This window comes from Oculina patagonica, chromosome 1 (assembly GCF_052425735.1).
Source record: "Oculina patagonica isolate OP01 chromosome 1, crgOcupat, whole genome shotgun sequence".
Taxonomy (NCBI): Eukaryota; Metazoa; Cnidaria; class Anthozoa; order Scleractinia; family Oculinidae; genus Oculina; species Oculina patagonica.
The window spans coordinates 16,999,529-17,011,644 of NC_135758.1; the positions used below are offsets into that span (position 1 = coordinate 16,999,529).

The following is a 12,116-nucleotide window of genomic DNA, read 5'->3' on the forward strand; positions in this document are numbered from 1 at the left end:
AACACGTGCGCTTTCTGTGCCCGGTGCGGGGGGGGGGGGGAGGGTGCACTATTTATATTTTTGGGTGGGGGTGTGCAACTGGGACTTTGTAACCCTTACCCTATACCAGTCCATGTTCAGCTGAATTTTGTAACCCTATACTAGACTAGACACCAAACATCCCTACCTTATCCCAAACTTGCATTTTATTAACGTTTAGGAGAGCTTCTTTCTTTTTCGAGTTTCTATCCGTATTCTGCACTTAATTGGTCATATAACTGATTTTTTTTCCCGGCAAATGATACCCTATTCTATACCAAAACTCTCTGATTTCTATACCCTATCCCAGGCTGAACTGCTTGAAAACCATACCCTTCACCGCGGCACATACCTATATAGCTCATATATGGCAGTGCCCCCCGGGTTTCTGTGCTTTTAGCTTTCAACAGTTAAGCAATTTCTTTTGTTTTGTTGAGTTATTTTTTCCAAATAGCTCTTAGTCGGCGTGATGGGCCGTGAGTCAGTGCAGTGGGTCAGTGAAGTATGTTTGTTTGTCACACCAATCAGATTTCAGGTACTATCCTGGGTACTATCAGAACCAATCAAATTGTAGTTTATAAAGGGGAAGCAATCTGACACAGTTGTAGTGAGCGATTTCGTTCGAAGATTTTAGATTTGTAGGAGGCGGAATTGGTGAGTTGTGAATTAACCCTGGATTAGAAACGTTTTGCATAACGCTTGCCTGCTTACAACGCACACGCCGTGAGCAAAAGGCCCAACACTAACTTGTTATTCGTCTTATTCGAGCGTATGTTTGGAGAGGCTAGCTTTCCTGACCGTAGTAAAAAATACATACAGCATTTGCACAAAGTAGATTTGAAGAATAATGTTGTCATTATTTTTGCCGCCCGCTTTGCGAAGTTCGTTCGGAAATTGGAAAGTTTGTTACGAAGTTGCCAAATAGGTTGCGAGTTTGCGAGTTTTGCAAATTGTGAGCTTCGATACAAAGTTCCCAACTTCGGCCCGAATTTATTAAAACCTTCTGTAATTATGTTATCAAAAAGGAGTTTGCTACGCTAAACTGTTGGAAACAAATGTCATAAAAACATAGGCGTACGGGCCAGGGGGGCTGGGGGGGGCTGCAGCCCCCCCAAATTTTGGGCAACACAGATTTTTTGGGCAGCAAGAGAAATTTGGGCAAAGCCAGTTTTTAAAGAAGTCTTTTTCTTCGAAGTCATAGATTATTCACACAAGACAGTGATTGCTTAGCACCTCATTAGTTTCTGGTTAATAGTGAAGGGAATCATTTGTTGATATACATATTTGTAATTTTTTTTTACTGTTGGACACTGTACTGCAAATATCTGTCACAGTTAAACACCTGATAAAGAAAGCTTCTTCGCGTTGCTAAATTTTACAAAATCGTCGGCGAGATTCTGGAAGCCGAGCAGAAAATGTGCGCAAGTTTTCGTCGTTTTCGCGGATTAGGCTACATGACTGTGTCATAAATAATATATAAATTCTAGCGACAATGCAAGAGATGGATCTATTTGGTAAGTTTTCAGAGTTTTTTCTTACGTGATTCATATCCATGCAGTGATTCCTGATACGTACATCGTGTTCTGCAGAACGATCATTCAGTGCGTTTCACAGATTGAAAACTTACTTCCGCAGCACCTGATGGAGCGACAACGTAAAAAAAAAAAAAAAAAAATGTTTCTCGTCCCCGCTCGCTTCATTTTTTGGAGCCGCCTCTCTTTTCTTAATTTTTTTTGTCTTTGGAAAAGTTTGAACGAACAAAAACCAACAAAGTTTACTTTCACTTTGTACGGAGTAAGACATGACTTTTGTCTGCGTGTTAACACAAACTAAGGCCAAATCTTTAAATCCTTGTTACGCTAGGTCCGTACTGGATAGGTCAATTACCTTGCAGGATTTAATTATAACGTTCGCTTCTGGCTGCTGGCCAGGAGAATTTGACGATGGAGGAAAAAAACATCGATATTCGAAAAACACAGGTATTAAATGCAAACAAAATAATAAATAATTAAAAAGAACAAAAAATGCGCCCGCCCGCTCTCTTTTTTATAGAAATCCGGACGAAAAACAATTGTTTTTTTTACTTGGCCTAAATTATTTCTTGTCATCTCACTTGTATTAGTATTTAATGGGAATATTCCAACGCTGTAGCCAACAATAACATGGATCGTATTGTTAATAACTTCGGCCGTCGAAATGGTAGAGTTATTGGGCACCTTTCGAAAATTTTTTGGGCAAATGTATCGCCGCCCCCCCTGGCAAAAAATTGCCCGTACGCCTATGCATAAAAATAAAAAACTTTTATGTTCAGCAAGCCGTAAGCATGTTGTCTTGAACAAATTAGTCTTCCCTGTCGCGTCGCGTCGGCTTCGATTAAAATCAATTTTACATATGGGTAAACCATCCAGTTTCATCCGGTTTACAAACGCAGAAGACTTGAAATTGAAGACAGTGAAGATTATGCCTCACAGAAATCGTTAAATATGTGTTTCATACAAAAAAGTTAAAATTTGACCAAATTTCTACATGCATAAAATTTATTTATCGGCAAATCACTTGCGTGATCGCTGATGCGAAACGTTGTCTTGCACTTCAAGCTACTTTAACCTTCCTTGACCAGTTCTAAAATCATCGAGTTCAGAAATCGCCATAACTTTCGAGCAACATTTCTTGTTTTTCCTCAACTACCAAACTTGAAAAGTTCAGTCGTGCCGAAGTTGGGAACTTTGTATCGAAGTTCGCAATTTGATTCACAAACTCGCAACGTAATTGACAACTTCATATCAAAGTTTCCAATTTCCCAACAAACTTCGCAAAGTGGACGGCCAAAGTAAACTGAAATCAACTGTAAAACATCTCGTTCAAACATTTAATGAACCGGTACAAGTATTAACTTGCTGTTAAAAGCAACTACAATCGATAGCAAAAACAGAATAAGAGCGTGCCATTCCGTGACAATTTGATAACTCAATTAGTTTTGTTTGTTGAATAGAATTTACATTGTGAATAAACGAAAATCTTTGTTGAACAGTTCTCACAGGAAACAAATACTCCAGGTGTACTGCGCTTTAAAGAACTTTCCCGAAGAAAGTGGTTTTTGATTTGATTCGTTTATTACTTCGTTTATTATAGAACTTTCCGTATCGTGTTACGTTCGTTTTAAAAAACAAAGGTATCATGTTACAAAAGTGAGAAAAACAACAATATCATGTTACAGTGTTTGGCAAAAAACCAAAAGTATTCCGTAACAAACAAAAGTAACACGTTACGGTTGCGCCAAAGCCAGCAACAAAATAACCGCTTTAAACAGAATAAGAACGTGCCATTTTGTGACATTTTGATAATTGAATTAGTTTTTGTTTTTCAATTAAATGATGAAAATTTACCTATTGAATAAAACAGTTCTGATGTATCAAAATGCATGTGAAAATTATGTTGTTTGCAAGCAAATTTTGTGCAAAAACGTGACTCCGTGGGCCGCCATACACAAATAGCTCAACCCATGGCCTAAACCATCCCAATAGGACAATCACCCAGTTTCACCCCAAGCCACCCCATAAATTGAAAAAATAACTCCTGCACGCTTAGCGTGCCTATGTTTTGAAATGTAGCAAGACGTCTCTTCACTAAATTAATGCTGTGTAGTTTTTAAAGAGAAATTAAGTACGGTTTAGAAATGCGCTAAAAACAAAATACACAGGAAACCCCGATAATTGTATTTTTGACCGTGGAGAACATTTCACAAAGGTTTTGAATAATTTTCTGTGTCAAGAACCTACGGCCTTAAAAAATGTTATTTGCAAGTACATTTCGCCCGCGTATAGACGGGACAATCGCACTAGTCAGAGCTAAGTGTGCACATTACAGTTGGCTTAGGTTGTGTAAGAACCTTTTTTTATTTTTATTTTCAGGAAGACTAATGTCATGAGGAGAAAAAAAGAGAGTACTAGTGATTTCCTTTGTTTTATTTAAACTGTGTTCATTCCTTGAGCAGTATAACGTCACAAATTTGTTCAGTCCAGGGCCTCGCCCTTGCCTCCTGTTCTCCACGGAAATAAACCAAAACAATCGGGAGGCTAAGCGACAATGACTTGCCCTGCGGTTATTTTCGTTGCTAAGCAACATGACGTATCCACATTGCACCGTGCTGGCGGGACAATTTTCGGTGTCACGCTATTTTTGAATTGGATACTTGTCAAGTGTTTCAACAAAGATTTGCCAAGAACTGAACGTTCCTTGGGGACAACGGGACAAGAACAGGATATGAGACCATGTTAATTATTGCTCAACCTCTAAGTTCGAAAAAAAATCAGTAATTGTCACTGACCCAAATGTCGCAACTGATAAAACAAACTTGTACGCGTGAAATCAAGTAAAAACGTTTTTCGTCGATTCACGTAAAGCATTCTGGATGTCAAGAGTCCATTTCTCTGGGGAAAAAGTTCTCAGTAAAACTACTTTTTATAAGCATTTTTATTAGGTTAAGGCCAGGTTTACAATAGTGAACAAGTAATTTAACTGTTAAAGATATTCTCAGATTGATATTCTTAGATTTGTTTTAGAAGAAAATAAATAGATTATTTCCGAGCTCCCTTTTGCCTTTGTTTCAAAATGATGTCTGGCGCAAAAATATAAAAAAGTTTGATTTGCATAAACTAAACATGAGTAAAACTACGTTTTATGTGAAAGATGTTACACTATATTGCTCCATATCTCATTTTGAAACACACGTAAGATGCTCAGTTATCCATAGCGCATTGTAAATTTACAGTTTTGCATCGAAACTGCCAACATTTTACGGATTTGACTTTGGAATCACTTTGCCTACTTTGCTGACAAGAATTTGTAGCCAGTTCACACAGTAAGACCTAAGACAATATAACCTTCATAAGAAATGTAACATCCATTTCATACGCATTATATTAATTTTCGAGCTGGTAGCTTGTTTTAAAGTCTCTTTTGCGGTCAGTTTCTGACTCGATCATGTATTCGGACTAATAAATAATTTTATGGCAATTATAATTTTGATAACTCATAAATAAATTATATATATTGTTACAATCATTTAGATTTTAATAGTGAGAATCAAAGTGGTATTTTGGCTTGAAAACTATTTATTTGCTTCTCCTTTGTAGCGTCCTGAATTTCATCTTATTTAAATAGCTATTGCAAAAATGTCAAATGTTCATGTTAACCTGCCAAAATTCAAAGTCAATTCTGGTTCCTGTAAGGTTCTTGCCTCGTACAGATTGCTTAAAGCCCAGGCTTGGTATCCATGGTTTCTGCTATCTTCTAAGCCACCTTGACAAGGCACCGACCGCAGTGTCAAATGTCCTTAAAGCAGGGTGTGTACCATGATAATTCAACATTAATGTCCCTGCTTCTGCCCAGTGACCCGCTGCCTGTAACTGAGAGGCGACCAGCTTGACTCGTGCTCCTGCCTGTGAAGAGGCTGTGTCTGTTGGTCCATCAGGGTGATTGACAGTATAATTGATCAGGGGAGTCAGGAAGGGAGTTTGAGCAACGTCTGCTGTCAGTCCATGAGATATAACAAGGTCCAAGAGCTCATCATCATAAGAATTTGAATTGACCTGTGAAGACAAAGGTTAAACAAAAGTTGTAATAAAAAGCACCAGGGAATTTTTAAGCCTCTGACATACATTCTACTTTGGTCACATCCTCATATTACAGCCTTTACTCTACGACACAGGCTCACAAAACGCCGAAACTAAAGCATGGCACTGATGTAACAACTTCCTCCAAAAGATATACATACATGGCTTGGCCTTTAGACAAAACAATGAGAACAAGACCATGTAGGGTGAAATGTTGGGTTGTTGGTATCGTCATATAACCATACGCCTGCAATCTGGCTTCTTTTTTGAAGATGTGGGGAGGTAGGGTGGGCATGATAGCAGTTCACATACAAAGGTCGGGACACACTAGGCGACATATATTGTCACAAAAATGAACCATGTCACACAAGGCAACATGTTGCAGCAACTTGCCCCCGAGACATGTTGATCGACTAATACGCAGTACTGTGTCCCAACCTTAATTCAATATTTATTACTAATATCAGCGGTCTGGCACAGAATAGGCATTATCAGTTTGCATTACAAATTTGTTTACCTTAAGATTTTTCATGTTCTCCAACGCCAAGTGATACATAGCTTCACTTTTTGAAACCAGAGCGAACTTTAAGGCGTAAAGGGTTCGGCACTTTAGCAGCATCAAGTTGTATACGTGAGAACAAGACTGGAAAGAAAAAACAAAATGATAGAAATATTTCCTCACAGCTATGGGAATACCGTCTGCTCAGCGCATTTAGAAATTGTCAGAATCACAAGGTTTGCTTGGGTTTCAACGTTCAAAGAAGTTTCGAGTAAACACATGGTTGCAACAACATCATGATTTTTATTAACTCCGTCACAAGCCATACCTCGACATTAAGGCTTGTCGTGCTACACAGCTGTTTCAGCATGTCAACAACATGTTCTCCATCTCCATGGCAACGAATTATTTTGTCCATGAGTTGAACCCAAGGGTTAGCTGATGGCTCATCACTGTTGAAAAATTACAAATAATTAAAGAAAGCGTTTAAATAGTTTATTCCAAAATCGTTTCTTGCACTAGCAAAAGCTCGACTTTGCCTCTTACTTGAGTTCGGTAGCTGCAAGCACGGGCCATATCTGTAGCAGGGTCCCCAGACAAAGGAGCTGAGAGAGTGAGAGGCTCTCGCTCAGAAGGGTCTCAAATAGCTGGTGCCTTTTAGTATCACTGTCAATGTCTTCTGGTGTGAGCTGCATGAAGAGGTCAACATAGACGTTAGATATTAATAATTGCCAAGTTTAACTTCTAAGTTAAAATTATGAAGTACAGTGACATCCATCACTTTTTAGGTAAAATGTCGGTCAAAATGTATCTTGTGAGATTTTTCCATCAAGACAATTTTGCGGCCACATGCAGAAAGAGAAAGTACAAATAAAAGGCCTACAACAGTTTTATTGTCAGGATAAGGAAAATTTGTAGAGCTGACAAGAAAAAGGAAGGCGCATTCAATATGATTACCCCTGTGGTCTGCAGGACAGTACGCAAGTATAGGTAATATGACAGGATTGTAAAACAAAAATATTTATTAAAATGAACTTAATAAATAATCGTGTTATGACAATAACATAACCGAGGACCATTGGTGTTACTAACGTATCTGAGCTATTATTTCTTATAACAAAACTTCCACGACAAATGCTACCTTTCTGTTCCACGTTGAAGACACGACAGCATCTGTTTGATAAAACAACAGAAGAAAAGTGTCTTCTCCACTAAGATCAAAAGATTCCTCCATTAACTGTAGAACAGTGGTTTTTATTGCAGCTGACACAGTTACATCTGCACAGAAAGGTCGCAAACACTCCAGTACATCCTCTTGATTGGTCATTGTTCCTCCTTTCTGAACATGTATGCTCACTGTGTTTATAATTGTACGTAAAATGTCCATTGGGTTCTGGTCGCCAAGCCATGGATGAGAAGGGTCTGTTGTTTCACTAAAAAAGAGGAAGAATAACAATGCCATTTAGGTTTTGACTATGATGCTCTTGGAAAATAAAGTTGTTACACTATCTTATCTTGTAAAACCATCGAAAAAGGTGTCTGTAACATAATACTGTCATGTTATGCCAAGTCAAGTCAAGACAGACATGTCATGACATGTCAGCGATACCATATAACATATTATGACGGTTCTTTATTTCCATGAAAGTAGTATGGAAAGTTCATCAACTGAGTTCATCTGTCAGTTTATTATTAAGCAAGCATTGCCTTATTCGTTGTCACACTGATGGGCAAGACAGCAGGACCATTCCGAATGAATACGCATTTTTGGAACTATCCCATGCTACACTAAAAGGACCACTACCGACAATTGCGAAATGCCTGAAAACGTTTTTTAACTTACCCTTAGCCATCAACTCACCTAAAAGATTCCAGAACAACTTTTAAGGTGTTCTGTACTGTCTTTCCCACTCTCCCTGTTTGGGGTTTTTGCCTGGAAGCAAGCAAGAGGAGTTCATTGACTGTGTCCAAGGATGCACCGCCTATCAGCATAAGGGACACCAGCTTACACATCTCATCTGGTTCTGAGCGGGACAGAGCATACTGTCGGGCAAAGCTTGTACCCATCTCCTACAACGAAACAAATATTGGTCAGATGCTGCTGTTGTGTTCTTGGGCAAGACACTTTACTCTCATATCACTTTTCTTCACCCAGGTGTATAAAATGGGTACCAGCGACTTAATGCTGGGGGTAACCCTGCGATGGACTAGCATATCCTATCTAGGGAGAAGTAGAAATACTCCTAGTCGCTTTTTTACTCTTTTTAAAGATTGAAAATAAAAGTAACCTTTTATGGCATTTCCTGGGTGGACAAGAAGAAGTAATAAAAGATCGCTTCCCCCCAAAAAATGTTACTTGACAGTGTTATGATTTCCAGGAAAATTCGTTAGTCAGTATCAACAGATTTGCTGAAAACTGTTTAGTGTTGTCATATACAGTGCCACGTATAACAGGACATTTTGGATGGTTCTAATTTAAGTACAGCGTACCTCATCATGTTCAGTCAGTTCATAAATAAGCGGATCAGCAAGTGATTCCAGGTGTCTACACGACTGTTCCAAATGGTTAATAACTTGCTCAAAGCTGATGTTTCCTTCTGAACCACTGCAAAGAGAACAACCTGTTAATAGATGTTATTGAATGCTTTCCTGACAACAAATGAAAAAGTGCGGATTTAATTTAATGTTTAATCGTGTTCATCCTTATAAATTAAGGGTAGTAACTTCAAAAGTTTATTTCCGAAAACACTAACTTCATATTGGCGATGAAAATTAACCTATCATTACGATTAACACTACACAAACCTTTCCTCCTGTGTGTCACTGATTCCCTTCTTCTTCAAGGCAGCATCTTGCTGTCGAGCAAATCTCAAAGCTCTGTTCACAATCTCTACTCTGTCCTCTAGTGGTATGTTATCCACAGCTGATTCACTGAATGCTATGGAATCAATGAATTGCTGAACACCAACAGCTGACAGACGAGCTAACATTTTGTGGCAAGCGTCATACCGCTGGCTCCAGTCAACCTGTGGCAAAGCAGTTAAAATCAGTTCTCATAGTCAAACATTCAACAATGGGTATTTCCCACAAGAACACGACTTTCCTGAGAAGACATAAGTTATTATTCCACCCACACTAACACTTTTAATTTGTAGTCTTAAAAAAACAAAACACCTCTTATAAGTTAAAAGTTAGCCTGCGAGCAGGCTCTCTACTTTCTCTTCGAGCGCTGAAGAAGCGAGTTTTGGCGAGCGAAGCGACAACTCGCGAAACTCGCGCCATCGGCACTCGCGAGATCGCGCCTTCGGCGCTCGAAGAGAGATTCACGTTGCCCAAAAATAGAGAGCCTGCTCGCAGGCTAGTTGAACATGGTCTTTAGCACAAACGCATAAGGGCAGATAATCTCGAATGTCACTGAAAATGGTTCTCCAACATTACCTTTGTTAACAATTTATGCTCTGACTCCACTGCTAATGTAGGGAGCAAAACATTCATACAGTGGCACTGGGCCGCACGATACTTTCTAAAGTAATTTGCACATGGAGTACATGCAGCTAAACTGTAACTCTTGTAATGAAACATGACTTGACCTGTTATGCGATTAAATCAAGAAGTGAAGTAACTAATGTTGCAAACAAAACCAACTTACTGGTTGATCTGCTTCAATTTCTTTGGCCTTCTGTTCCCCTTCCCAAAACAACTTCTCCATGTAGACCCTAAATACACTAGGAGGCTCTATAAAGTTACCACCCTGTAACGGAAAGAGATTTCATTTGAGAGTGAGAGATTGTAGCTCCAACTTGAATGCTTCACACATCGTAAAACACTAACTCAGTGGAGTGTTTGCGGAGAAGGAGCCAACAATTTTGAGAATTACAAAACGCCCAGTTCATTGCTGTACTATAGCTAGAAAGTTAGGAACGAATAACGATAGATACCTTTCATTTGCTATTGTTCCAGGCAGAGGTACAGTAACTCACCTTGGTTGGTATTTTTGTTGCTAGTTTAGCCAACAAATGTACATTAGCACTTGTGAGCACCGGCTTCAAAACCTGCAGAGGTGAGTCCACAGTTGTAAGCTTCTTGTAGTCCAGGCCTAAAAAAGCAGAAGGAAAAATATCAGCGGAAGTAGCACAACGACAAGACACAAATTGAACGACAGACGACCAAGTTAAAACTAATATAGATTCTTTTTCATATGGAGAAAATCAGGCTTGAAACTTCAATAAAAATAATACGACATTGTTTATCATAACTAACCAGGGGCAGCAGATTTTATTTTCTTCAGTATTCTGAGATGAGTTTGAGCATCTAATTTCTCCTAAAACATGAAAAGATACAACTTCCCTTTATTAAAGACGAATAAGATGGGATACGTATGTTTGATAAGCTGTAAGCTCTGTGTTATTCATCCATATTGTTTTTTTATGGCAGGGCACATTACCAACTTGTACGTTAAGAAATAAGTGCATGTACAACTTCCCTACAACTTCAGCTTCTAGCTATAGTACATCTCTGAGTTGAAGATTTACTTATTCTGGTTTTCTTTTCTCGTTAACATTGCAATGAAGAGAAGTTTGATAACGCTCACTTTTAGGAATTATCTAATTTAAAACGATAAAAACGAGGAAGGAAATGGTTTTTATAAATGGTTAGGGGAAAAAATCGCATAAATTAAGTTTTGCAATACGATAGAAATGGAATGGAGAGCTCCTAATGACATTGTACCTTCAAGCTGGAATGTTTCTCTTCACATTGTTCCAGTAGCATGTAGTAATAAATCAACCTTGCATGTTTGGTGCCATCAATGGTCACATACACATTCTCTTGCATTCTTTCAGCTACCTAGAATACACAAGAGGCAAATCTCTCAGGTCTATCAGGATCCGTATAACATACAGATAGCAATCGTTTTTTTCTTACTTTGCACGGATCCTGCAGCAGGGTGGTCATGATACCAAGTTTGTTGACTTTCTCTTGAATCTCTTTTGTTGACAAGCTGGCAAAAAAACAAAATATGTGTTATAACAAATGGACGTAAAGTTTGTTTTGTATGCTCTGCTCAACCTCGTATCAGGAGCCCACTTTTGGTAAGCTCCAAGAAAGCGGCAACCGGCCAAGTCTGATTTGAGTTCATGGACTTCCGGTCGTTGTGCGCATATTCAAAGTTTATTCCGCTCGAAACGGATTGGCTGACAATCGATAGTAAGCACTCTGCGCATGCTCAAACAATCGGACTTGGCCAGAAGACATGTTCTTGGTGCTGACCAAAAGCAAAGCGAGCTGTGGGAACAAGATTGTGCACTGGACTCCAACATTTGCAGTGTTACGTGGGGTAATAGAGACAAAGTTAAAATAGGAGCAATTGAAAGAATATCGAGGCGGCAAGAGAAAAAGAAATATCCCTCTTTCAGACTTACTTGCTGTCAGAGAAAAGACACTCTAGATGTGTCATAAGCATCTCCCACTGTGAAACATCATAACGTTCTGCCAAGGACATGGCCGTGTTGAATACCTCGTCCTCAAGTGCCCTGCAACAAATAAACAACATTTTGAGACAGATTCTCTATGGTGTACTGTACCTCCATATTCAAACTGCTATTAGTGTGAAAATAAAATAACACCACATATGATGACAATGACTAGTGAACGGTGAAATAAGATAAATATTCGGTGTAATAACATTTTAATTTGTACGAGAATTGCGGAATGCGTTAGCAAAATGAAAAGCTTTGGTGTAACAACTTTGTCTAGAAAGAAGAAGTATTATATTTCCCGTCACACTAAGCTCTTAACATTTCTCAATCTTAGACTCATCTTCTGCATTTTTAAGGTACTTTATGGTAACAAAACAGACTCATATATTTACATTGCTAAACCAAGAATGGTTTCTCGCTTATATTCAGGATCTTGGGCAAAACGACCAATGTCAACTCCTGCAAATAAAATGAAACTAACAGTTATGCATAGAAAATGGCTACAGA

The 12,116-nt window shown here is 38.7% G+C and overlaps 1 protein-coding gene across 1 annotated transcript in view; it reads right to left on the bottom strand.

The window, feature by feature from the left end:
* Nucleotides 1-4,455: 4,455 nt before the first annotated feature.
* The window catches only part of LOC144659397 (NBAS subunit of NRZ tethering complex-like), a 41,365-nt gene continuing 33,704 nt past the window's right edge, over nt 4,456-12,116 (bottom strand). Inside the window, exons 49-63 of the mRNA XM_078519810.1 lie at nt 12,002-12,068; nt 11,553-11,663; nt 11,056-11,131; nt 10,861-10,977; nt 10,393-10,453; nt 10,113-10,228; nt 9,782-9,883; nt 8,938-9,158; nt 8,623-8,737; nt 7,994-8,202; nt 7,274-7,565; nt 6,679-6,821; nt 6,461-6,584; nt 6,151-6,276; nt 4,456-5,609 (exon numbers count right to left, since the gene is read on the bottom strand). Coding sequence (XP_078375936.1) covers nt 5,304-5,609; nt 6,151-6,276; nt 6,461-6,584; nt 6,679-6,821; nt 7,274-7,565; nt 7,994-8,202; nt 8,623-8,737; nt 8,938-9,158; nt 9,782-9,883; nt 10,113-10,228; nt 10,393-10,453; nt 10,861-10,977; nt 11,056-11,131; nt 11,553-11,663; nt 12,002-12,068 — 2,186 coding nt within the window. The 3' untranslated portion in view covers nt 4,456-5,303. The remainder of the gene's footprint in view (nt 5,610-6,150; nt 6,277-6,460; nt 6,585-6,678; nt 6,822-7,273; nt 7,566-7,993; nt 8,203-8,622; nt 8,738-8,937; nt 9,159-9,781; nt 9,884-10,112; nt 10,229-10,392; nt 10,454-10,860; nt 10,978-11,055; nt 11,132-11,552; nt 11,664-12,001; nt 12,069-12,116) is intronic.